The sequence below is a fragment of the Akebia trifoliata genome, chromosome 6 (assembly GCF_017979445.1).
Source record: "Akebia trifoliata isolate Shusen 1 chromosome 6, ASM1797944v1, whole genome shotgun sequence".
Classification (NCBI taxonomy): Eukaryota; Viridiplantae; Streptophyta; class Magnoliopsida; order Ranunculales; family Lardizabalaceae; genus Akebia; species Akebia trifoliata.
In genome coordinates, this window is record NC_141380.1 from 1,779,145 (window position 1) to 1,806,134 (window position 26,990).

Genomic DNA, 26,990 nt, shown 5'->3' on the forward strand with positions numbered 1-26,990 from the left:
TTGAAAATAAATGGCTACTACACTCCCAAATTTAAAATTCAAATTCAACAGTAAAAAATTACTTAAAAAAAAAATTCTTAGAATGTTGTTCTCTTCAAACTTGTGGTATTAGATCGTATTGTTGGATGCCACAAGACATGCCATCAAGAAAATTCCTCATTTACTTAGCAAGATAAGTGTTTTTCTTTAATTAACACCGTGTGAATTGTTTCAAATCAAGGAGAGTAAAGAAATAAATGCAGTTGAGGTGCAATCTTTTATTTTTATTTTTATGGGAGTGCAATCAGAGCGAGTGCGTGCGGATTTTAAAAGCATTTGGTGCAATGGTTCTGGGTGGTCTGCAAGATGTTGCTCTCTAGTAAAAATAACATATTTCCCTTTCCACGTGTAATTTACTAGTTAACATAAAAACAGATTCGATCCCACTGTTACTTACCCTAGGGTTTAAGTTTCCCGCTATTTTTTTCCCACTCAAAGAGTGAGAGAGAGAGAGAGAGAGAGATTCAGCTATGCATCATTAGCTTCTCGTCTCATCCTCAGCGCTTCAAGTTCAACCGTTAAATCTCACAAGATCACTTGGAGTTCGACATCTATCAGTGTGGGGCGATTTCAAACCCTCGAGCATCTGCTCTGCCTCAATCGCTCCTCGTAGTCAACCATTAAACCTTACAATGTCATCTGGAGTTCGACATCTAACAGTGTTGGGAGAGTTCAAACCCTTCGGTCTAATTGCCGAAGCTCTCGACGGAAAACCTGTCGAAAATGTCAGAGACAAGTACGATTACTCCCTATTTGATCCCAAAATCACCCGAGAAAGAGATGATTCATCCGATTACGATGACTCCTCGACCTCTGCTTCGTGCGATCAAAGTGATCATGAGCTATTCATTAGAGGAAACAGGTAACCCTTTCGACTAATCTGGATTGCATTCGTGAATTCTTCTTAGAAAGTTTGAACTATCCATCCGTCTGAATTTTACCCGTTTTCGTTTTATTCGAGTTTCAGTTAATCTTTAATTCCACATTTCGTTTTATTATACCATGGCTTCGTAGATAAAGTTAATGAAATAATGGGTCCATGGCTAATAGTTTGGATTTTCTCTATAATTAAATTTCCATTCCAGTTGAGCTATAACGGTATTTTCATAATAGCCAAAATTTGTTTTTGGTATGGGTTACAGACCATCTTCTAATTTAATACTCTCAATTCCTTCGTAACAGGATAATATGGAGTGCTGGCACACGAGTTCTTAAGCGATACACGTCACCGTCTTCAGTCACTATGGTATCTTTATTTCATATAATACAGAACAATTTTTCACTGCATTTGAATTCTGTAGCGAAATTTCCAGATTATGTGTTTTGAGAAATGTATGGATCTAGTTATGAAACTTGTGGATTGTTCTGATGAATACTGAAATTTAAATTTTAGGCGTGCTGGTGTCGTCTGGGTACCATGTCAGAACCGCTTCTTTGTGTTTTACAAGTTGACACTTTGACCATATACAACACGTCTGGTGAGTAGACTTGTAATTAATCTCTCGCCCCTCTTTTAGTTTATTAGTTGGTATATTAAGTCTGAAGATCATATATGAATCCCATTTTAATGTTTATAACATTAAAAGAACAACTTTCATTGTATCAACTACGTCTTGTAACCATTGTTGTCGATCATGTACTTCGAAGCTTGAATCAGTTTTTTTTTTTCAAAATTATTTATTAATACATTTAATTTTTTGTAGGTGAAGTAGTATGTATTCCACTCCCTCATAGTATCACATCAATCTGGCCTCTTCCATTTGGTTTACTCCTCCAAAAGGCAGCTGGAGGAAATCATCCAACCTATGTGCCCTTTTCAACTTCAAGCCCATTATTAAATATACGTGATTTATCCCGCCCAAAAAGAGAACTTGGGTACAGTCCACAACACAATCTCAGTGCACTCAATTCATTTGATCATATTGTCAAGGGGGACATAGCTAAGATGTCCTCGCATTTGATTTTGAGAGATCCATTGGAAGAACCCCAGGTATGCTTCATTGTTTGATTTCCAGATGTGATTGTTATTTTCCTATAACATGTATCCTTAAGCCATCAACTTAAGTTTGTAGCTTCGTATGCTTATGTTCGTTTTTTACATGCACTTTAACCTTTCAATTGAAATAATTGTTTGGTATACCCTCCCAGCCAATATTTGTGGAAGAAAGGGACCAATTGAGCACCATGAAGGATTTTGATGAAAGATCAATTTGGACCAGTGATTCAATTCCTCTAATGGCATCATACAATAAAGGTTATTTATTTATTTATTTTAATAGTTGGTTTCAAATATATGCACTTTTGAAGTTTTTTCAACCCATAAAAAGCAAATTTATTATATGTAACTATTCTTCTTATTTTCATTTTGTGCCAGGCAAGATGCAACATTCAGTGTGGCTTGTTGAAATTGTTGGTTCCAACCTTGAAGCTTCCAATGCAAGTTCATCTGAAGTAGTTCCTGCTGCAGTATTATCGAAACAATTCTCTTTCCGAAGGATATGGCAAGGAAAAGGTGCCCAGTCTTCTGCTAGTAAGGTGCATGTTCACTAACTCTGTTAAATTGATATATTGATGAATGCTTGGGGAAAATTAATGAAGAAATTGATAAATTTACAAAGGAAAGAAGAGAGATGGGAAAAAGGATCCCATCACCAAGGGTAGGGAAAATAATATTCTTTGTACAATGACTCCTTGGACAATAATATGACCTGTATATGTTGTCATCTTTATTTGTTATCTTTTGTGGGTAAAATGTGGTTTCTCATGAATGGGGCTGAAATAGCAACCCTAGCATCCATGAGAGGGAGAAATTTTTCCTATAAAAAAAGAGGGGGAAATTGTGAGAGCCTTACAAAGATTCACAAGCACTAGAAGAAGCAAAAGATTAGGAAGATCTTCTATTTATGTCATCCCATCTGAAAACAAAACGTTCAAACCAAAAATCCCTGAACTTCCCCAATATGGAAGTCCATTTGAACATCAGGGCCTTGTTGTTAAGTTCATATTGTTGTGGTCAATTTCTTTTGCATTTTATGGTTAATGTGCTAATGAGAGTGACTTGGTTTACTACTCAAGTTGTCTTGGTTTTGGCAAGAAAAAATTGGCGTGCACTTGGCTTTGTTGAGCTGACCTCGGGAAGTTGATGAATAGCCTATGTCAAAGCTGAATTCTTAATTCTCATTATGTTTGTCAATTTGGGCTTAGTTTTATTTCTTAACTCTGTAAACTTTCTGAGGATTTTAAGGGTTTGATGGAGGAGATCCATATTGCATATGTCCTGAAAACATTTTCTGTTCCTTTTCTCCCCCTTGGTCTTGGTAATAATTTTTTCTTGACAAATTTTCTTCTACTAATACCTTTTCCTTGCTCTTGGGAATAATTTTTTTACTACCAATTCTCTTCTACAAGTACTCCCTTTTCTGAAACATCTGTATGAGTCGTTTAATTTATATCACAATACCTTAAGCTTGCATTCATTGCCTTATGATTGTGCTCAGTGTCCTATGGTACTGTAGTATCGACCACTATTTCATTTTCTATTGCCTTAAAATTTCATCTTACTCAGGTTTTTCTTGCAACTGATGATGATGGTGCACCTATAATTTGTTTTCTTCTCCAAGAACAAAAAGGGTTGCTCTCTGTAAGGCTTCAAACTGTTGAGATAAATAATGAAACTCTTTTTGATATTAAACCTGATTTGAGTTGGAGTGTCCCTGCAATTGCTGCTGCTTCAGTTATCGTGACACGTCCAAGGTAAAATGGGGTTTTAGTTTGTTCTTCCTTTAATTGTTTACCAATGACGTCAACATGTCTTCATGCAATCTTCTTTATAGTGTGAAGGTTGGACCACTGCCATTTTCAGACATCATTGTCTTGGCTCCAGAAAACAACCTTCTTCTTTATGTAAGTTCTATTTACCTTTTGTATGATGTCGAGTTTTCTGTGACTGAAAAAATTATGCAAGCCTTTCTCCTTGAGTTCCTTTGTTGTTTTTTTCGGTGTGAACCTTGTGTTTATGTAGCTGAATTTCTTGTCAGCTTTGTTTGGACCACACTTGCACCCTGAAGAAGAGTGATCTTGTCACTAGCAGAAGTATTATTTTCCTGTTTCATGTAGTGGTAGATATTCAATACTCCCTTAAGCCTGATAATTACTCTTAAACTTGCTAATCCTAGGAATAACTCACTAATTATTTTAAGTTGCAATTGGCTTTGGTGGCTTCTCAGTTCTCCCTGCTTTAATTAATGTGGATAGCTTAGGATCCTATACTTTTTTTTTTTTTTGGTTTGGTTGGTCACTGCTAGAATCAGCTACATGCAAGCACTAGACAATTCTTCCGTCACTTCATGGGTCAGATGCAAGAAACTGTAGGTGGCAGTTGTTGAAGATCATTAAATTCAACGCTGGTGCTATTGCCCATCATACCTTGAACATAAGCTTCTTACACTAATAATGCTGAAAAATCAACTGAATATGGTAAAGTAAACATATAAACCATTCTTGATCATGTGCTAAACTTTAGGTGGCAGTCTAGTTCATCTCATTATCCTAGCTCATTCAAAGCCCATTTAATGGTTTGATAGTGACTTCTACGCAAAGATAAAAAAATCCAGATTGCTGAAATATCTTTTCATGTATGCATCAACACATGAAATTTTGCATTTGCGTCTAAAACTTGTATTTCTGCATTTTTGTGTCTTATTTAATATAAAATGGACTTGCCCAAGGGTCCTCCACATTAGTGGGATCAACCTCAGGAATGGGTCCAAAATCAAGAATGGTCCTAGCATGTAACCTCCATTTTACGTTCAAATTCAATGTTATATTCCAATCCAAGTTTTCAAACTTTTTTAAAAATGACTAAGTTCACAAGGTAACCACCTAAATGGAGGGGAGACTGGGGTGCCTAATACTTCCCCATTCTTCAATTGAATCCCCTTATCCATATTTGTATGGTTTGACCATAAGAGTTACTTTTTCTAAAGAAAATTTTGTTTTGAGTGACCATTCACACCCATGAATAATGAATGGTGGCAACTCTAAACCTCATGTTGTATGTGATTTTCACACCACAAAAATTCACATAGTTACAATTAGCCTTCAGGTCGTCTCTATTTGGACCCTATGGACCCATGTAAAAAAACTATGTAGAAAAAACCACATCGAAATACCCCTCCCCATATGCATAATTGTCAAAATGATGGTTTTTCTACAAGGTGCATTCCCTTTTTCATACGTCCACAACCATTAAAGATCCTTAAGGACTATTCCAAGACTTCTAACATTGGTGTCAGAACTTCCCCCCCTTACCACTGGAAATCATGTCAAGAAGTCATATATTCATCCTTTGCAGAACTTTTGTCCTAGTAAATTTGTTGGTGGAGATATGCTTCGAAGGAGGGAATCGTTCTTAGGTACACTGTATCCTCCAGAGGAATTTTAAGGAGGAGATCAAGGCAATGGAGTGAGTTTTGTTTCATTTTATCATGCAATAGGCTCTTTTCTGCTTATTTTGACCTTGGGGTTATGCTCTAGTTGTAATATTCTTGAAGAGAACTGGTCTTGGTTTAGTGATCGTTGTTGGCTACCTATGACATCATGAATTGAGTAAGAAATAGAAATTCCTTGAAAGCTTCATGAAGTTACTGAAAGTTTTAGGTTATATTATCCATCAAAAGAATTCCTCACAATATAAATGAGATGGTGTATTCTTTGTCAGTTGTATATCCTGTTATATATGTTAAATAGTTTCATCCTTGTGGGTTATCTCTAATTGAAGTTTTAGGTTGATCTTTTTGTGTAATTGTTCTCATATTCATTTAATTGGGAAATGACTTCCTTGAGAATCCGTGGTTACATGTTTCCATTTTTAGACCTTTTTCTTTTGTATAAGTGCATTTTACCATTTTTCAATTTTTGACCTATGCTTTACATTGTTCGTATTCGCTGAAAAAAGTTTATGCTTGGATTGCAAGCATTCTACTTGTCTAATGGTTCTTTTATTTAGCTTTTGAAGAATAGTTGGTGAATATTTCATAGAAATCATAGTGTGTGCATATTTGCTATGTGTAAAATTGCAGTCAGGAAAGCAGTGCCTGTGTAGGTATTTGTTGCCATCAGGTGTGGGTAAAGGCTTGGTGTCATACAGCATGAAGTCTTCAGAATCAGCAGCTGTTTGCAATGACTTGAAGATTATAGGATTAGCTGATGCTGTTCAGGGGCGAATCAACATAATTGCCAATAATGGTCAGGTATGCTTTTTGTCTTATTCTTTTTTTTCCTGAGTTTGTTGATTCCAGTAAACAAAAAAGAAGAAAAGAAAAACACATTGTCGGATTTACCTATCTTCAAACTAATAGTCTTCCTTAAATCTCTTTCTCGGCTGCACCCTCTCCAATTTATGAACACTATAGGAGACAGAGGCTTTCTAGTTCGTTAATTCATGAATCAACCTAGTAATTATGAGGTTATATCCGGGATTCCCATCAGAATCCTGGATAATAATGTTTAAATTATGGTTGAAAGTATTCTCCAGCCTTGGAATCTCCGCCGAGGCTTCTTGTTCTAGTAAGAATATTAGTTTTAAGTAATTTAAAGCTTCCATTCATATTCTTGTACCAAAATTCTGGAATGTATTTTCGTATCAATCAATATCCAAATGTATCGTCATTCCTCTATGTATAATTCTGCCTTGTCTGTCAGCTCATTGAGACATCTAACGAAATCGGGATTTAAACCTTGATCTGAGGTAGTGGAACATATCCCATTAGTTGTCATTTTGAAATTTGTAGTGAATTCCATTTGACTAATTTTGTGGGAAACATTATTCTGAACATTACTCATCATTTATCAAGAAAAGCTGGAAATCATAAAAGGGATAAAAAAGAGAGATTAAATTTGATTTCAGCCTCTGGTGGTGGTTCTTGTGTATCTATGAATTACCCCTTTTTTGCTACTTAAGCTTTACTCATGAACCTTCATTCCAAGTAGAAGCAGTTTGAATTTTGCTGGAAAATGGAAGAAAAGGTTCAAGGTTTTAAGCCATTATTTTCCAACAAAATTCATCTTTCCAACATCATATGCAATACTCAAGGATTTGAAAGATTTTCCATTTCCTTTTCAGGGTTTGAGATGGTATCTCGACATTATTCTTCTTTTTTCAATTGTTAGTTTCATAATATTTGTATTTCTGCAGATGTTTAGATGTGCATTACGAAGAAGCCCTTCTTCCAACTTGGCAAATGACTGCATCACAGCAATGGCGGAGGGCCTCCATTCCACTTTCTACAATCATTTTCTTGTTCTTCTGTGGGGAGATGGCGACCCTGCTTATTTAGCTAAGGACGTTTCTTCTGTTGATTCAGAATGGGAGGCTTTTTGTAATATTATAATGCAAATGTGTGGAAAGTTGACGTTCATTCCTCAAAAACATTCTGATTCTATGCCGCAATCATCGTGGGAGTTTCTTATTAACAGCAAATTTCACAAGAGTTATTGTAAGGGTTCATCTATTTCCGGGATTTCTTTTGCATCATCTCTTGACACACAGGAGATTAATTGCTTCAATTCAAGCACAGTGGACAAACAGAGCCCAGATAAGTCATTCTATGCTCAGCTTTTACTGGAGACTTTAGATGCCTTGCATGCTCTCTATGAAAGTTTGAAACTGGATAATCTTCGTAAAAGGTAAGTTCTCGTCTTTTTAAGTCATTTTTTCTTCTGCAAGCATCCTTTTTACAGTCGATTTTTCTGCCTTTTCATTTTAAACTTGTATAATCAGAAATATCTATGCAGAACTACTTGGTATTAAACATGATGATGTACAAGGAGGAATGTCCATCTCCAGTACTATTAGGTTTAGATTAAAAATTTTTCAGCTGACATGGGATGAGATGCACCATGTTGGAACTCTGAAACCAGTGTCATTTAAACTTCAACTTTGTGGAAACTGACAGTGTATGGTTTTAGTGTTCATGAGAAGGATTAAAAAGATGATTTTATGTGTTTAGCTATGTAGGTATTGTCCAAGGTAGAAAGCTGTTCATGTTTTGGGATACATCTTACCTAATTCTATTTCACAATTTTATTTACTTTCTGAAAAAGAAAAATGGTTCAAGGTAAAATTCACAAAGAACAAATATTCTGTTAAGGCATATATGCCCTTAGATTGTTACTTATTGCCTCAATCCATGTAATTTTTGCCCTAATCTCGTCCTTTTTGGAACTTTAATCTATCCCTAATCGCTCCTCAATGGTGCTGTTGTCTTTGGTCCTTGTTACATATGCCCGAACCTTCTCAACTGTTCTCCCTTTATTTTATTTCCTTCGGGGCTATTCCTAGATTACTAAAGAAATGCTTATTTCAATATTTTTCTTTCATAATCTTTCCAATCATCCGTCTCGACATCTTCATTTCTACTTTACTTGTTCATGATTGCCAATTGCTCAAATTTTTTGCTCAATGAAGTCTATTTTTCGTACGGGTAGAAGATATATTATAAAAGATGAGAACAAAAGACAAGATTAAAAAACAAACAAACAAACAAATATAACAGAAGCAGAGTAACACTAGTAATGAGTAAACACACCCAAACTCCTATGCTATGATCTATCCATACAAAACAGCTTCCAGTTAAAAAGACAATCCTCTAATAATGCACCTTTGCACTCAAATTACCTGCATCAGAAGAACATTATCCCAAGAAAACTGATAGCGACCTCAGGAACAATAGTGAGCCTTCCCATCAAAGATGCAGCTGTTATGTTCCTTTCTGGAGGCCCAACAAATAGCAAATGGGAGCTAGCGACCAAAGGAAAAGATACAACATACCTCGGTAAAACCCTATATCTGTTAAACAGAGAAGAAACATGAGTCCAAAATTCGTGAGCGGAGATTTATTAGATCATAAGATGATTCATGGATTCACCACTAGCTTTTCAGAGAAAACATGTCAAAAATATAATACCCTGAGAGATGGTATTATCCGCAGTCAAATCCAATCTAAGGCAGCCACCCAAAAAAAAGAAAAGGACACGTTAGATGGAACTCAAGCACAAGTTATACTCTCAGGAAGATAGGATGGACTTCATAAGATTACTGTACTATCATATGGACTTACCTACGCATCGTCTGCAGAACTAATTGGATATGCATGAGAGTTTAGGTTCTTGGTGTGGCAATCATGAATTTAACACTTGAGTTTGTGCTTACAGGGACTTGGGACTTCTGGTTGTTCTATTATGTGATATCTCTGCTTTTCTGGGCGAGGAGAGTTATGTGGATTATTATTTCCGTGATTTTCCTCATCTTCTTAAGAAAGTTGGGATTTGCCAGATGTCCTCGTCTCCTAGAACTCCACCAAGCTTATTCAGATGGCTTGAAATTTGTTTGCAGTATGGCTGTAGTTTCGCAAATATTAATGACCTTCCACCTCTAATTTGTAAAGATGGAAGTTCAGTGGTGTGCTGGGCCAGGAAGATAGTATCATTCTATAGTTTATTATCAGGGGTCGAAAGGATGGGCAAGAAGCTTTCTTCAGGTGTTTACTGTAACATTGCCTCAGGATCGTCACGTACTTCTGAGGAGCTCACTGTCCTGGCGATGGTTGCGGAAAGATTTGGACTTCAACAGCTAGACTTACTACCTGTTGGTGTATCTCTTCCTTTGCGACATGTTAGTTTTTCCTCACGATTATATTGACTTTCATATATCTTTATTGAGTCGTGCTGTAGTGACCTCATTTCACACTTTTCTGCCGTGGTGGTGCGTACAGAACCATAGATGCTTTCCACTTGTATCTCGATGAAAAGCATCTATGGTTTGTACACACATCCAAGTCAGCAAAGTGTGAAATGAGGTCAATCTTTGAGGTCACTTCAGCATTATCCATCTTTATTGAATGCTTGTAAACGGGTGGTGTGGTATGGAATTGTTTGAAAGCATGCATGAAGAAAAATTTCATGCTCATGAATGTAGTAGAGGGTTTCTTAAGTTCCCATAAGGTAGATCCAAGTATAGTCTATAACATCATACAGGTACATGTGATGCATCTCAGGTTCATTTGACCACCACTCAGTTTCTACCCCCTCCTAGGACATCTAGGGCAGAAGTCGTGGTTCAGATAATTGCAAGTCATATGTTTCTGTAATTTTCTAGGACTGAATGGTTGCTCTTATCCCTTTGCCTCGTACTTACAATGCTGCATCCTAATTATTGAAGAACTTTGAAATAATAATTTACTCGTCTTGTTCATTTTCTTGTTCATCTGATTAAAATGATGATTTCGTTCCATGATTCGTAGGCACTGGACAAATGTCAAGAATCTCCTCCCACTGATTGGCCTTCAGCTGCATATGTTCTTATTGGTCGAGAAGATTTGGCATTGTCGTGTTTGGAACACTCAAGCAAATCCAAGGAGCTTGAATCCCAAACCAATGTGAATTTAATCTCTATATCTGCTCCTTACATGCTTCATTTGCATCCAGTGACAATCCCTTCCTCAATTTCTGATACGATAGGATCAGATGGTGCGAAGATTGAGGACACAGATTCCCTCGAGGGGTCTATGATAGATGGTATGGAGCATATCTTCAACTCCAGCACACAGTTGCGATATGGCCGGGATCTGCGATTGAATGAGGTTGGTTCGATGTACAAAGATAATTTCTCAAGACTTTTGTGTGGAGCTTTTGTTGTTTTCAGATCAAGTTATCATACTATCATGGTTGCAACACATGCTCACAGTTATCGTCATCATCATCAGCTGACTAAATCCTTTTCCTCCATGTATAAATAAAATTTATGGTCAGGATTTTACACAGGCTGCCAACCTGATACAACCGTCCTCCTCCACTTCTCTTTCGAAAGAAGTGGTAGTTATAAATTCATACAAGGAGTAGGTTCACTTGCTTGACCACCACATCTCCTTTCCCTTGATTTGAGGTATTTGACACCACTTTTTGTCACTGTGTCATGCCTATGTCTCCATAGTTCCTCTTTCAGACACCACTCCCTTTTGCTTGTGAGAGTGATATACACATAAAATGACTTTGTTAGTTGACATGGGCACACATTGAGTGGGGTGCCACTTGGTGCATGTTCAGAATGGATGCACTTTTTTCCATCCACAATAAATCTTGCTAGTTTCATAACATCATGATCATTGTCACATCAGAACTCTTCACGGTCGGCGACATGAATCATATTTCTTCATGAGCTTGAAAGAGTGAGTCAAAGTTCATGTAAACATTGTGTGTTACATCACTGTGTCATGATTGTAACAATTTGAACCATGATAATCTTTTGGATACTCAAACATATATCAAACGATGATGGTTATTTTATGGGGTTGGCTTTTGACCTAGGAAATTACCTGGATGGGATCCATTGAAAGATGGACCTAACCCCTCCTTATGCTAGCCATGTTTGGTTGAGGATGGACCATTCTTTGGGTCCTTGGAACAGGCACCCTAAATTTTCTATTTTTATTTTCTGTTTGTGTATTGTGGTGAAGTTCTTGAATTGATACATTCTAGAGGTGTTTTAATGTTACCATATGTTGAATTTTACAAATTGGAGTTTTAAGTGAAGTATACATTGGCTAGATTATGTTTAAAATCTACCTAAGATGTTTAACAATGAGAAGAGGTAATTAATGATATAACTATATAAAGTATATTTTCCATCCATATGCTCTTGAAATATGTGATCTGTTTTTTTTTTCTTCCAAATGCATGGTTGGGTAAGCTCGCAATGATCACCACTTTTTCTTGATCAATGTGCATGTCAATTAGTTATACATGATTTTATTCGATCGATTATTTTTAATTTGGTCTTAATTGTCTCTTCCAACTCAACCAACATCATTTAGTCTCTTTATAAGGGTGAAAAATGTCTTATTTTTGACATGATGTGGATTTTATGATAGTTGCATCATATGTCATGCTGTTCTTTCTTGGATTGCACAATATCTGGTTTACCAATGCTTTAAGAATAAATACCTGAATTTCATCGTTACCCAACTTACATCTTTCTACCTAATAATAGTTTTTTTTTTAAATTCCACAGGCTAGGCGTCTTTTGTGCTCGGCGAGACCTGTGTCAATTCAAACATCTGGTAATCCTAGTGCCTCTGATCAGGACCTCCAACAGGTACTTATTTTATTTTTCTTCTTCCTTGAATGCTATTTCATTGTGTTAAGGGAAAATATCTTCTGTTTGTTGCATAGTTGGGAACTGGTGGATTGTCTGTGGGACACAATGATAGTTTTTATTTTTTTACTACAATTGTTGTAAAATTACGATCTTACCATTTTTGTGGTTTTTAAATTGGATGGAACACTTGTTAAAAATGGAAGATAAAATATTAAATAATAATATAAAGCTCCCAGCGGAATTATATTTTTGGTAAATTATTCCTTGTTGTAAAGTTTACCATTTTCATGTCAAACTCTTGATGAAGATCCTTCTGAGCTTGTCAGTGGTTGTATGACCATCATTGCTGGCAATGATATCATCAATGTATTCTAGGGGAACCAAAATCCCATGTGGCCTATGATGTACAAACACTGAGTCGTTGGTCTAGCATCTAAGGAATCTAAAGGTAATAGTAGTTCGACTGAATCAATCAAACCAAGCACGGGGACACCAATTAAGTCCATATATTGCCTTCTTTGATATTCATACTTTAATATACTTCCCATGACGAGTAAAATATTAACTCTTGCACAATTGTCTTATTGGATGTAGTGTCGAGTGAATGTCGATAACTTCGTTATGCCTCTAGAATAAACTCCCCCTTCCAATATCTGTTAGGTAGACTTGTTTGTCATATTTGGTATCATTTAGTTATGTTTTTATTCCTTTTGTGATTTCTTTTTTGTTTTGAAGGCTCAATTATGGCAACTTGCACAAAGGACTACTGCTCTCCCTCTTGGCCGTGGGGCATTTACCCTTGCTACCACCTGTACTCTTTTGACAGAGGTACTTCTATTTACAAAGCTGTTAACTAGTAGAGAATCACATTGCAATTGTTTATATCACATGTCATTTGTTTTCTAGTGATATTTTATGCAGTTGAGTAATTATAAACACATTGTTGTTTCTAATAGATTCTATGGCAATTTTCTAGGCACTCGTAGTTCCAAAGCTTATCTTGGCAGGTCGTTTGCCTGTTCAACAGAATGCAACTGTATGTTCTTGTTAACTTCATTTGCTAATTTATTAATGCTTTGCAATATCTTTATTTTTTGATAATCACCTTCTACGCTTTATCCTAAATATTGGGTGGCCACATGAATCGTTTTTCTTCATTCAACTCTGTCTTGACTTATATTTTCTGTCATTACACACGACCTCAAATATTTTCTTACTTTTTCAGTCCATCTCATTTTCAGTCTTCCTCTTACCATTTTATTCTTCAACTTGGGTCAAAGCATTCCTCATCGTTGTCATCATTGTTCTTTGTTGCACGTACCCAAGCCATTTGAATTGATCATCCTTAATTTTATCTCCTATTGATTCCTTCAAATATAATATTTTCTATGGGTCACAGAATACTCCTGAAGCGTGCCTCTACTTAGCCCGTCAGCTCTGATTCTATGGGTCACATTAACTCTCCATCTGTATGGATAGTTGATCCTAAATAATAGAAGTGGTCTCTTTGGTGTATTTGCCCATCGTATCTGAAACCCTTTGTTTCTAAGACCCTTATATTTTTCTCTCTCCTTTGGTTTTTTATCTTTCCTCTTTCGTAGGTTGCCCAAAAAGTAGTTGCTTATTTGTATTTTGTGATTATTATGATTTATTCTTCATGTGCAGGTCAATCTAGATCCAAATACAAGAAATATACTGGAACTTAGATCTTGGCCAGAGTTTCACAATGCTGTTGCTTCTGGACTGAGACTGGCTCCTTTACAGGTTTATCTTTACTTGTCTCAATGCTGTACTTTGTAGTTCATAATAGTTATATGCAGATATCTAGTTTCAGTTTGTAATATACTAACATTTATCAGTAGATTTCTATACTAACATAAATATTCTATTTATGTTTCCTTGACTTCTATGTCATTTTTGTGGTTCTTGATATTCCATTTTTTTTCATTTTAGTACTAATTCATTTCTCAAAGCATGTCTATGGTATTTAGGTCCTCATTTTAATTAATGTAATTTTCTTTTCTTATCTTACTTCTGATGTTTGAAGGTTTCCCAATCCACAGATTTTACCTTGAATTTAAAATATTGATACGTCTAGACCTGTTTTTTTCAGGGGAAAATGTCAAGAACGTGGATAACATACAACAAACCAATCGAGCCAAATGTTACTCATGCTGGACTTCTCCTTGCACTAGGATTGCACGGACATTTGTGTGTTTTAACAGTCACCGACATTTATCAGTACTTTTCTCAGGTGTAGTATTCCACTTTGTTGTGTTCAGTTTTTATCGTCTCTTTCATCATATTCTTTTCCACTATTCTGAATTTCTTTTGGAATATCAACTGTTTTTTTTACTTGTGATAGTAAGAAGTCAGAAGGACCTTGACCTTCTGAAAGAGCAATTAGATTTATGCGGCCCTCTTAGCAAAATTACCATAATGATATGAAAGTTAATTTCAAATTTTATTTGTTGTAACAGAAAGACTTCAAAAATTATGATTTTTGATTAATTTATGTTTAATACATAAGATTGCTTGCTGCACTGTTCTCAATCTCCCAGAAATATTTACTATTTTTCTCATTCGAAGGGTTTTCTTTACTTATTCCCTCCCTTCTTTAAATATGCTTGGCATTCTTTCCCTTTTCTTTGCAATATTCTTTGTTAATGTTAGCTTTCTTCCGTTCTTTGCCTTCTGAACCGGTTGTCCTTATAGGAACATGAGAGCACAACAGTAGGATTGATGCTTGGTCTGGCATCATCATATAGGGGGACTATGCAACCAGCTATATCGAAGGTAATATTATGTGCAATTGAGCTCGTCGTAAGTTGTTACTCTTGCTCTTACTTTTTTGTTTCTAATTAAGAGAGGGATTGCAACAAGATCAAGTTACGAGGAGTGTAATTGTATTTCAACATGGACTTTTGTAGTTCCTTAATGGGAATACTGGTATTTTATTTAGCATAAGGGATCAGTCCTAAGCTTGTACCTGTTTGCACTATTTATGCGTGTATCAACTGCTCATGTTAAAGAGGGAGGCCTGTTGGAATATTTTATTTGCAGATGATATAGTATTGTTTGATGAAATGAGGGGGCAAATTCATAACTAAAACTATGCTGGGATACCTTGGAAACTATGTATATTAAGATATATAGGGACCAAGACAAAATATGGTAGGATACCTTAGAACCTAAGGATATTAAGATAGGTTGGTTGAACATAAAATATATGAAGTGCAACTTTAGTATGAAAGCTCTTAGGGGTGAGACACTTGTTAACATTGATGGCCAAGAAATATCCTAAAGGGTCTGTTTCTGTTATTTAAATTTCATTATCCATAGAGATGGAAAGATTGGTGAGAATGTATCTTATTGGATTAGTGTAGGATAGATAATGTGGAGTAGGCGCTTCAAGAATTCTATGTGATTGGTTTGTACTGATCAAGCTAAAGGGTAACTATAAAAGACAAAAGTAAGAACAACCATAAGGGGAAATTTGCATATTTTTTAAAATTAAATTCAAACGCTAGACATTGTCTGAATTCCCCGATGCAATTACTTAGCTGGATGAAGTAAAAACATAAAAAAAATCAACCATGCCCGAAGAGAAGTGTAGATTATTGGTTAAAAGTAATGCATATAAAATTAGGATTAGCTACTAAATCGTTATTTAATTATAAATCTCTTATTTTTCTCTTGCTCGTTGTAAGCCAGTTGTTTTTGTTTCCACAAGTATTTTCAATTGGAATTTATGCTAAACAAATTAAACTGTTTGTTGCAGTCTCTATATTTTCATATTCCTTCTCGCCATCCATCTTCCTTCCCAGAATTGGAGTTACCAACACTTTTGCAGGTACAAGGCATTCTATTTTGTTTTTTAAATGACTTATTTTGCCCATTATTGATAGGTCCACTCCTTCCTCGGATATATAACGCCGTGGTGATAACATAGAGTTATAGAAATGCGTAGGTTAACTATTTCTTCGTCCCAGCATTGATGCCCAAAATGTTATCTTCTGTACTCTTTCATATTTGTTCCTATTTCCAATCCAGTCTGAAACGTGAAGCCTTTGAATTACTTTATCAATAGTCACGGGGTTTGGATTTACTTTGGAGTTTCTATCACTTGTTTGAGTAAAAAAGTATATTTTCAGAAAAAAAAAATCCTGGAAACTTAAGTGAATGTTTCTCTGCAAATACAAACATGCAAATGGTGTGAATGGTATTTTACTGTATGCGTGCTGCAGAAAGAGTACAATATTTCAAGGGTAAGATGTTCAGGATGTATTGGTACCTGGAAAAGCAGAAAGAATTAAATAATTTGATTTGGCTGTTTTTAAATGATAGCTTTCCTCTTTTTTTCTTTTCAGATAAACTTTCAATTCTGACTATTATTTTTTCCCCAGTCAGCAGCACTCATGGCTATTGGAATTCTTTATGAAGGATCAGCACACCCACAAACAATTCAAATTCTTCTGGTATCTACCTTTGTTTTCTAGCATGGTTAAAGTTGCTTTTTCTGCTTAATATTTTTATTTCGAATCAGAAATCTTTCGCTTATTATCATGTGTTCTTCATATGCATAATCATAAGAACCGAGAAGGATTCACAAAATCTAATTTTTCAAGTTGTCTAATTGCTAGAACGTTTGAATTTACTTTTGTTGGCATTCTTTAATCCTGTTTATTAATTTGGGACCTTGGAGTTATTGGTGGAAGCAGAAAACCAGTTTTTCTTTTGTTTGCTACAAATGCAACTTTGAGACTATTCAGTTGATTCATATTGAGGCTTTACTAGTACCATAATATTTTTTGTTTCCCTCCCCCCTCTCCATTTCTGGTTTTATTGTCCATTCTTTAAAATTGCTTGTCATCTCTTCCTCTCATTGAAATTCCTCATCTCTTTCTTATAGAACTCATAAAAATTCTATCACAGTCTTAATATGTTGAATGTAATATTTTGTTGTCAAGTGTATAAATGTAGATGAGGAATTCAATGGATTGCCTTTTAAAACAATATAATTGAAGAAGCTCTATCAGGCAGATGGTAACTGCATGGTGAACTTTGTGATGGAAACTTTAGATCCACATTTAGAGAGGAATCCTTGGTAGGTAATGTTTTCATGTAAAGTCAAATAAGTCTTGCAAATATGTATATTTTTTCAATATCAATTATGTATTCTGGAAACACAATCTGGTCTGGAAACACAGTGATAATGTGGTGTAGAACAAATTTAACTTTCCTCATGATTTAACAGACTATTTTGTTATATGCTACCTCACCGTTTTGCTATCTGTTTGCTGATCTAATCTTTGAATTTTAACTTGGTAATAATTTTATTGCTATGTATTTTAAATTCATACGTAATGGGTTCCAGTAATCAGTTCTCAGTCCCTGAAAAATCCCTACGTGAAAGACTATCTACTCTATTCAGCTGGACATTTTAATATATATATATATATATATCGTGCTTAATTTTTAACTCTTGGCTGCCTATTTCTTAGCTTTTTATCTTGTAGATTATGCTGGCAAAAGTTTTAGGTTTGTCAACTTTCTTTACAGGGTGAAATAGGGCGTAGAAGTGGAGGTGATAATGTACTTGAAAGAGAAGGTTATGCTGTGGCCGCAGGATCTGCATTGGGACTTGTGGCTTTGGGTATGAATTACTGTATATAAATAGTTTGGTTTTATAAATATTACTACTATAACTAACTTAGTTTAATTAAACATTAAGGTCGAGGAGAGGATACACTTGGTTTCATGGACACTTTAGTGGATCGGCTGTTTCAATATATCGGTGGCAAAGAATTTCATAATGTATGCTGGTGAACTCCTTTTTCCAAATATCTCCCCTCCCCCCTTTTCCTTTCCTCTTGGTGTAGAATCTGGGTTTAAACCTGTCATATTGTTGCAACAATTTCTTTGCAAGCTGGGAAACAGGATTTGATCTGGATGCATCTATCATGTTGCAATTTTATTAATGAAGTCTAGTACTTCTGAGAATGACATCCTTTTTTTTTTAAAATCAGGAGAGATCACTTTCTGTGACACCATCTGTTGATGATCACAATCGTGGTGCTGGGCAGGTGACGCAAACTACAAACCCAATTTTTTTGCCTATCTTTTTGGTCTACTACAACATGAGAACTTTGCTTCACCAGATTCTGAATAACTACAACAAATCTCTTTTGCCAGTACCAATTGATGGGTTTATTTTGTTGATTATGTGTACTTAGATGATGGATGGAACACCTGTCAATGTTGATGTCACTGCACCTGGTGCTATAATTGCTCTCGCTCTAATGTTTCTAAAGGTAAGCTTTCCTCGGGGAAGTTTTTGTTAACATTTGATAGTTGACCTTTCAATAGCACATACACTACTTTGAGTGCATTCTAAAAGCGCAAAAGCTCCATATGAGCCTCAAGATAGTCTTACTTAACCAATTTCTTGTTACAGACAGAATCTGAAGTCATAGCATCTAGACTCTCCATTCCTCATACTCATTTTCATTTGCAATATGTGAGGCCTGATTTTATAATGCTGCGTGTCATTGCTCGGAATATGATTATGTGGAGCAGGTAACATTATCATTATGGAGTTGTCCAGTAAGCCACCTTAATGCTCTGAGCTACACGTAGGCTGATGTTCCAACTTAAAATATTTGTTGTAATGTAGGGTTCAGCCATCTAGGGATTGGATTCAATCCCAAATTCCTGAAATTGTGAAGATTGGGGTCGCAAACCTTGGAGATGAGACAGGTGACTCTGATGAAATGGATGTTGAAGCACTAGTTCAGGCATACGTAAATATAGTGGCTGGAACATGCATTTCTCTTGGTAAGTCTTTTTATTTTAGCACGTACCATACCTTTTCCTGATTACCTTGAAATGCTCCTTGTATACTATTTTCTTTTCACGGGTCTTCTGATATAAAAACCGAGCCTGTAACTCAACACGTTAGGTTCGTATTGGCCATGGGTTCAATTTTTATATCAGAAGACCTACGAAAAGAGATGTGTGAGTTTCCATTCTATAAAAATACGTCCAAAATTTTGGTCTGCTATATGGCCTACAGTATTGATATGTACCCTAAAATATGCTATGCTATTTTATGACTCTGAGTCAATATATTACTATACAGTTTCAGACCTCAGAAATCCTAACATTCCTTCATACTATTGCTAATTTTTTTTTAAAAAAGAAAAGAAAAAGAACAATATGTATCAATGTGGTATGACATGTATTGATGTTTTGTGTTATGCTCAAATAAGATCCTTGTTGTAGTCTGATCTCATGTATAGGCAGAGCATCGAGCAAGAGTAGCCTCAACACTAAAATAGTTTGGTTACACAACATTCTAGATGATTGACGTATTAAACTTTTGTCAGATTCATGCGTTAGTATGAATTATTGCCAGTCCAACTTTTCTAGCTATAAGAACAAAGAAATCAGTGATTTAACTCAATCTAATATTTTATCTGGCTTTTGGAAGTTGTACTTAGTGAAGATCAACTAGAGTTTGTAATGAATTTCCCAACAGCTATTTATCGCTGAAGAATATTTGAAATTAGAGTATAACATTATTGTATGTATATTCGTTTGAGTCTGGTCGATCATCTCGATCTTTGCAATTAAAAATGTGTCTGCATTTACAAGATGCAATTGAGTAGGTTTAGTTTCATGGGATGTTTTAGGGAATGGGCTTTACCACTTACGATTATATTAAGCATGCGGAATGTTGGCAGGGTTGAGATATGCTGGTACAAGAAATGGCAATGCACAGGAATTGCTTCACAACTATGCTATCTACTTTCTGAATGAGGTGTGAACTTTGTTTTGATGCTTCTGACCTATCTTTGATAGTTGAGAAATTGAAGTTGATTCATTAAATATGCAGATCAAGCCTGTTAATGTTACAAGTGCAAAGGGTTTGCCAAAAGGGTTGTCACAGTATGTAGATCGGGCCACATTGGAGATATGCCTGCACCTCATTGTTCTTTCCCTTTCTGTTGTAAGGAGCTTTATTTTTTTCTGCTTTTATTCTTTGATCTTGCTACCATATCCAAATAAAAATTATGATCAATCATCTGAAACTATTATTTTGTGGTAACAGGTTATGGCAGGCTCTGGACACCTACAAACATTTCGTTTATTGAGATTTCTTCGCAGTCGAAATTGTGCCGATGGGCATGGTAATTATGGTATCCAAATGGCTGTAAGTTTCCTGTATTATTACCATATTTTAGCATTGTGTTATAATAAATGTGCTTATGTTAGTATTGAGGCAGCTAATAGGACTACGTCAATACGAGGGTTCAGTTTCATTGAGGGGGGTGGATGCTAATTCTTTGGTTATCTTGTGAAGGGGGAGGTTTCTTTGGTGTGTCAATATGCTCCAGATTTTTTTTTCTTGGAATGTTAGATGCTTAAGTAGCAAGGATAGGAGGCATGTGGTGAAATCCTTAAATGGATCCAGGAGACTATACATAGCTATTTTCTTATAAATTATGTTGAATGATTTAAATGGTAATGGTTACTGAATAATTGGACATTAAGGATGTGGGTTGGTGTGATCTTCTGATTATTGGCTTGACCAATGGGGTTGTGATCACGTCGGACTGAAAAGCTTGAAGGTGGTCAATACCCAATTTGGGGCAGTTTCAATATCTATACTTTGTGTGTAGAGGATTTCATGTGTGTTTGTGCGCACTGTGGGGTGCGTGTAGCTCTTGACTTACCCAAAGGAAGAATCAAGTACTTGGCTTTAGCTAAGAAAGTTAATAATAGTTGTTCTTAGGAGGTCTCCTCCGGACGACCCCTTGATACAGCCGCAATGGCGAGATATAGGCTAGTATTACTGTCTTGTCTTTATATTCCTAGCTAAGAATTAGCTTTGAAGTATCCCCTAAGGCAAGTTCAGATAACCGAGCAAGGGACGACCCAACATGAGTTATGGCTACTGTCCCAGCTAGGCGATAAAAACTATCTTCGCTGGTTGGCCAAGCTAGAAGCTAAAGAAATGCTTCTACCGACATTAATACCTGATCACAATTTCAATTGTACAAAATTCGGGTGGACTATCCCAGGTGTATGTTGTTTTTCCGGTATGAACAGCTAGCTTGGAAAAGATCACGACTGTTAACCATCTCATGTCCCTTGAAAATTAATCTTGTTTGTTTTGTTTGTTTTTTGTTTTTTTTTTTGGTGAATGCCTAGTTGTATTTCTTTAGGATGATCTCCTCGGTCTTCTTAGTTGAAAATTAAGGCTATAGAAATTAAAAAAAAAAAAAAAATAGTTCCAGCATTACTTGAAGCATTGAGTACATTGGTGTAGGATGCTTTTATTTGTGCCCAACTCATTTGGGTTTTCTAAAAAATTTCAGGTAAGTTTGGCTATTGGGTTCTTGTTTCTTGGTGGAGGAATGCGAACCTTTTCTACTGGAAACAGTGCTATCGCATCTTTGCTGATTACTCTTTATCCACGCTTGCCGACTGGACCAAATGATAACCGTTGTCACCTTCAGGTAAATTAAGACGAGTTAATTAAACATCAAAGTAGTTCAGTGTAATATAACTTTGTCCACTTTCCATGGACATTTATCGTAATTTATCAAATTTGTTCTTATGTTAGCTTACTGATTCACTGGTGAGACTGAGGTGTGCCTTGATTGTGGGACCCATCGAACATTGACACCAAACTTCCTGTGTGTGTGGCATGGTTAGCTATACGTTGAATGACAGAACTTCACTTAGAAATGCATATTTAATTCAGTTTTGATCAACAAAAAAGGTAAAAAAAACATTCTGGTTTTAAATGGTTTTGTCCTAAACAAAGGGTGTGGAAAACACTTACATATACTTAGCTACACCCATAGTGCAACATTGTTCAGTGGTAATTTCAATATAGTTGTAATAGTATTTTATTACTACCAAATGCTTCTACTAATGTTATTAATATAAGCACCTCCCACTACTTCACCATTTCCAAAAGCTCACTTTTCCAGGTTTCCGAAAACTCCTTTTTCTCTTTTTTGAAAAAAATATAATTGAAGATTCTATTATAAAGAAAGGATTCTCTTTAATTCAAAAAGGAAAACTTATTGGGAGACATCCCTCTGACATACCCCCCCCCCCCCCCCCCCCCCCACACACACACACACACAACAGAAGGTTTTAAACAGAGATTTGCTTCCTATTTTGTAGCATTTAAATGGAATGGGCAGAGATGATTCTTCTTCTTAATCCTCCTGCCTTGAGTATTTCTTTCATATCATTTTCCCTCTTAACTAGGCCACATATCTAATTTTGTGGATACTTATTATCCAGGCATTCAGGCACTTGTATGTCCTTGCCACGGAAGCTCGCTGGGTGCAAACAGTTGATGTTGATACAGGTTTACCTGTTTATGCTCCTCTTGAAGTCACTACCATTGAAACAGAACATTATGCAGAGACAAGCTTTTGTGAAGTCACACCTTGCATTTTGCCAGAACGTGCTCTTGTAAGTTGCATAGAGTTATTGACATTCATGTGCTTGATCAAATGCCTTTCCTTTCGTTTTTTTCATGGCTAAACTCTCTCAATATGTGTGTGTATATATATAATTCAAGATAGGAATGTACGAGCCTTAATGGTGTAAGTCTACTGGTTTAACACATGCTGACTCAATTCTTACCGATTTTAGAAAAGAATAAAGCATTGGGAGACACTTTCAGGAACTCCAATGTGATTTGCTATATACTCTATTTGAGACAATGTGGTTTCTGGGAACTGTGAAATAATGTTCTAAACACGTCCATGCAATTTGCTTAAATAGACTCAAGTATCTCAGTGCTGAGGAACTCTTTCAGTAGATTTTCTGTGAAACAGCCCCAATAATCATCCCTTCTGTCTCTCTGATTTCTGTAAGTGCAACTTATGATTGTAGACAAGATTATAAACATTTATCTTGCTTGCAGCTGAAGACTGTTCGTGTTTGTGGGCCCAGGTACTGGTCTCAAGTCATAGAACTCGTTCCTGAAGGTAGTTGAAAGAAAGTCCCTGTTTTTGTGTTATTTATAAATCTCATTCTTGTGAAAACAAAAACTAATGTAGTTTTGTACAACTATGTTTGGTGTTTTTGAGCAGATAAACCCTGGTGGACTTCTGGAGACAAGAGCAATCCATTTAATGGTGGTATCCTCTATATCAAGCGAAAAGTTGGAGCTTGTTCATATGTGGATGACCCTATAGGATGCCAATCACTGCTTTCACGAGCGATGCACAAGGTTTGTGTTACATGTTATAGTTTACCCTCACCTGCTATAATGTCACAATAATCTTCAAAATGTACTTTCATGACAGGTTTGTGATTTGGCAAGTTCTAGAGCTTGTAGCACAAGTATCAATGAAAACGGTGAATCTGGTTTATTTAAGGTCGATCAGTTGGTCAGTACCTTCTCATCTGATCCAAGCCTAATCGCATTTTCGCAGCTATGCTGTGACCCTTCTTGGAACAATGGGCAAGTTTTCGAACATTCAATCTCATTTGTCCTTTATTTTTTAAATCTGATTGACCTCGGCTCCAAATTTTCCTATGGTTGAAAGTTGACTTACATAGAATTTCACTACAGACAAATTTTAGTTCTTTAGTACAGGGGAATGGTATCTTTTCTTCATTGTTATGATTGTCCTCCTCTCTGCGATGACCTGTTGTAAACCATGATTTTGCAGATCTGATATTGATTTCCAGGAATTCTGCTTGCAAGTATTGTTTGACTGTGTGAGCAAGGACAGACCAGCTCTCTTGCAGGTATTTTTGATCTGTATTAATGTAGTGACATGAACATTACCTGTAACATCGTAACTTAGACCTATACATTTTTATTTTTTTGGATCGATTGTTTCTAGGTTCAGTGTGTCTCATACCTTGTAAGGCATTAGTAAAGGAAGTTTGTGCTATGGTCACTGGTGGTTTGATGTAAGCTGCCAACCCTGGACAAAATGAGCTTACCTCGTTAGATTATGTAAATATGCTACACATGCAAGGGTTGGGTTTCATTGTCCCAAGTCCTCCCAAGAGATTTCCTTGGTTGAAAAAAAGTCAATAATTTGATTAAATTACTGGATCAGGGATGCTGTTTGAGAGTGGAGATCTGTTACCTGAAGGGGGAAAAATGATAAAATTCTAGAACCCCTGCATCTGCTCTAACTCTTCATGATGCCCAATTGTATTTGCCAGAAAAGAAAAAAAAAATTGTACATTATTTCTGGTGCAATAATTTTCCAAAACTGGCTTGAGTGTTCTTGCCAAATGGAAGATGTCATGTGCTTGTATATAACAACTAAAAATATGCAGGTCTACCTCTCATTATACACAACGATTGGATCAATGGCTGAGCAGGTTATAAGTGGTACTTTTGTCTTCGGTGACTCGCTCTTTATCTCTAGTTTGAAGGTGATTACTTTCCTAATATATTTCTGTAATTTCCATTTAGTGATTGCATTTTATCTTTTACAAATCAAGAACTATTACTCCAGCTGGATTTTCCTTGAAGTATCACGTTGAGCTTGAACAACTAGATACATCTAATGCTGCCAAATAGCTGAGTATTGCTAGTTGCAACATGATTAAGTAATCAATGAGCACCTACGACGCTACGTTCAGGTCAAACTGATCCAATTTTGAATCCCCCCCCCCCCCCCCCCCCCACCCCACACACACACACACAACTGCATTAAATTCCTTTCATTGTTTTTCTGAAACATGGACAGTTTGTGAAGAGGAGAGGAAAAATGGCCATTTATGAAACTGCATGTTTAGTCGTTTTTATGGTTCCCCTTCTGTTAGGTTGTGAGAGCATTTTATAACAGCATAGCTGTACACATGGCACAGCAGAGGGAATGGATCACTATTTGACGGGTACCATACTGGAGGCCCACTCCCAAACCATCCTGATACATCACTAATATTTTTTCAGGCAGTTGCAAGGAAAATATTTAGCTAGAATTTTTTTACTACTATAGGTCAAGGTTTTTTGGGCTTCAGAGTAGTTCTCAGTGGAACCCATCTAATAATAATGGGTCTTACTCTTTCATGTCAACCACATCCATGTACCTGTTTTTCCTTAATTTCTTTTTGGTAGTCCCATGATTAGCTGCTTCTCAGTTTCCAAAGAACAATTACCCTAAACCAAGTGTTTCATCACCCATTTTGGCTTGCAGCTTGTACTAGCCTACAACGAGGCTCTGATTAGTGGAAGATTGACCAGTTCCAGAGGTGGCATTGTTCAGTCTACCTTCATTGCATCTCTCAAGAAGCGAGTTGAAGATATCCTCAGTTATTCTGGAGTGAGGGATGATTTATGTAGCTATTTAAATGAGGGAAAGTGGCCACACAAGAGAAGAAACCAAGAAGAGAAGGTTGCAGTTCTTTCTTGGTATCTTCAGTGGTTTGGTGTGCCACCTCCTTTTGTAATTAACTCAGCAATAGAGAAGATAAAGCGCAAAGCGAAGATGTCCTCTTCGGTCCCTCTATTGCGTTTGTTGCTGCCAAGAACCCACATCAATGCAATTGTTGAGATAGATAGTTTGCGGTTTTCTTCGAAGGTATGTGGCTGAGTTACTTGTTGTGATTTCTTTGTAACATAGTTATGTGAAGAATCCCCCATTTCCTGGTCAATTTTGGATGAGGGAACAAAAGGAAATGGTGGATTATATCTCTTGCTAGCGCAAGGGCATTAATTGAAAAATAATAATAATAAATGAATGTTGTAATGGTTTCATTTTGTTTTAAATTAACATTGTAATAGTAAAGTCATTTTGGATTTTGTTGTGATAATTATGAGAGAAGGGTGGGTATTATTGACACAAATTTATATTAATTAATATTTTATAAATTATAAAAAAATAAATTTGCATTGCATTGTCATTAATGATGCAAAATTTAAAATTAAACTCAGTTTGAAATTTACAATAATTTCTTAAAGTAATTATAAAGATAATTTTAATTTTACATAATCACCAACTTTTGGAACTCCTTGCAAACAAGTAAATTAACGTCATCCACAAGTTTTTATTATTTATTATTTATTATGTTGGATTAAGGGCTTACCATTTTTTGCTTTTTCCTAGAATCCCTTTTAAGTCTTGAGATGCTCTCTTAAATGAAAAGGTGTGAAGTATTAACATTCTTTTTGAATGATAGGGGATAGGAGGCACCATCTGACCCTTTACCTTACCCATTACTCCATCATACTCTGGCCTACTATTATTTTATTTTTATTTTCTTTTGTACTGCTTTTCTTCTAGTGCTCCTGTCTCCTTATTTTGGGGATGTATAACATATTTGGTTATTTACTAAAATCACCCTTTGGGGTGGTGGGGAGAAGGATGAATTGTTAGTGTAGATGGTTTAGAAGATATGATTGGAGGACGTATATGATTAGGTTCCATTTGTATACTTGGTAGATTCTGGCATATTTCAACCAAGCTCTTTTCATGGGTTTGTCATGCTCTTGTATAGTCTGGAAAGGTTTATTTGTCTTATAATTTAGGTGCTTTTGCTGTCTTTGCTTTCATCGCATGTTGTTTTGTCTAGTTCAATAATACCGACTCTCGATCCAGAATGATGTATCGTTGTCATATGATAACGTTGGAATTCAAACACATTGGGTTCCGTGGATGACATAGTCTTGTTGGAGTTTGAAACACCTAGGACTCTTAACCAAGCCTTGGGGAGTCCGATTTATTTGAACTCCAACAAAAATGTGCAATGTAGACACCTAAGTTGTTATAGGAACAGACACTATTCTTGATTG

General features: G+C 36.0%; 1 protein-coding gene across 3 annotated transcripts; it reads left to right on the forward strand.

The window, feature by feature from the left end:
- The first annotated feature begins 359 nt into the window (after positions 1-359).
- On the forward strand, positions 360-25,953 carry EMB2771 (E3 ubiquitin ligase). 3 transcript variants are annotated; one of them, XM_086444867.1, is made up of 37 exons: positions 397-901; positions 1,222-1,285; positions 1,433-1,517; positions 1,743-2,029; positions 2,188-2,293; positions 2,414-2,574; positions 3,605-3,792; positions 3,873-3,942; positions 6,120-6,290; positions 7,235-7,725; positions 9,253-9,712; positions 10,341-10,679; positions 12,107-12,190; positions 12,929-13,021; positions 13,170-13,229; positions 13,859-13,957; positions 14,307-14,447; positions 14,909-14,989; positions 15,975-16,046; positions 16,600-16,671; positions 17,756-17,849; positions 17,928-18,010; positions 18,223-18,279; positions 18,430-18,507; positions 18,651-18,772; positions 18,870-19,030; positions 19,939-20,015; positions 20,091-20,204; positions 20,307-20,408; positions 21,577-21,717; positions 22,520-22,693; positions 23,151-23,214; positions 23,320-23,459; positions 23,536-23,693; positions 23,905-23,983; positions 24,530-24,628; positions 25,396-25,953. In XM_086444867.1, the coding sequence occupies exons 1-37, from the start codon at positions 672-674 to the stop codon at positions 25,789-25,791; spliced, it is 5,493 nt and encodes a 1,830-aa protein (XP_086300993.1). In that variant the 5' UTR covers positions 397-671; the 3' UTR covers positions 25,792-25,953. The 3 variants fall into 3 exon arrangements, 2 of the variants coding, with proteins under 2 accessions (XP_086300994.1, XP_086300993.1); XR_015179078.1 differs by lacking the exons at positions 23,151-23,214; positions 23,320-23,459; positions 23,536-23,693; ... (1 more) ...; positions 24,530-24,628; positions 25,396-25,953 and adding an exon at positions 21,825-21,983 and having other exon boundaries at positions 360-901; positions 22,520-22,656; XM_086444868.1 differs by lacking the exons at positions 23,151-23,214; positions 23,320-23,459; positions 23,536-23,693; ... (1 more) ...; positions 24,530-24,628; positions 25,396-25,953 and adding an exon at positions 23,009-23,088 and having other exon boundaries at positions 372-901.
- The last annotated feature ends 1,037 nt before the right edge of the window (positions 25,954-26,990 follow it).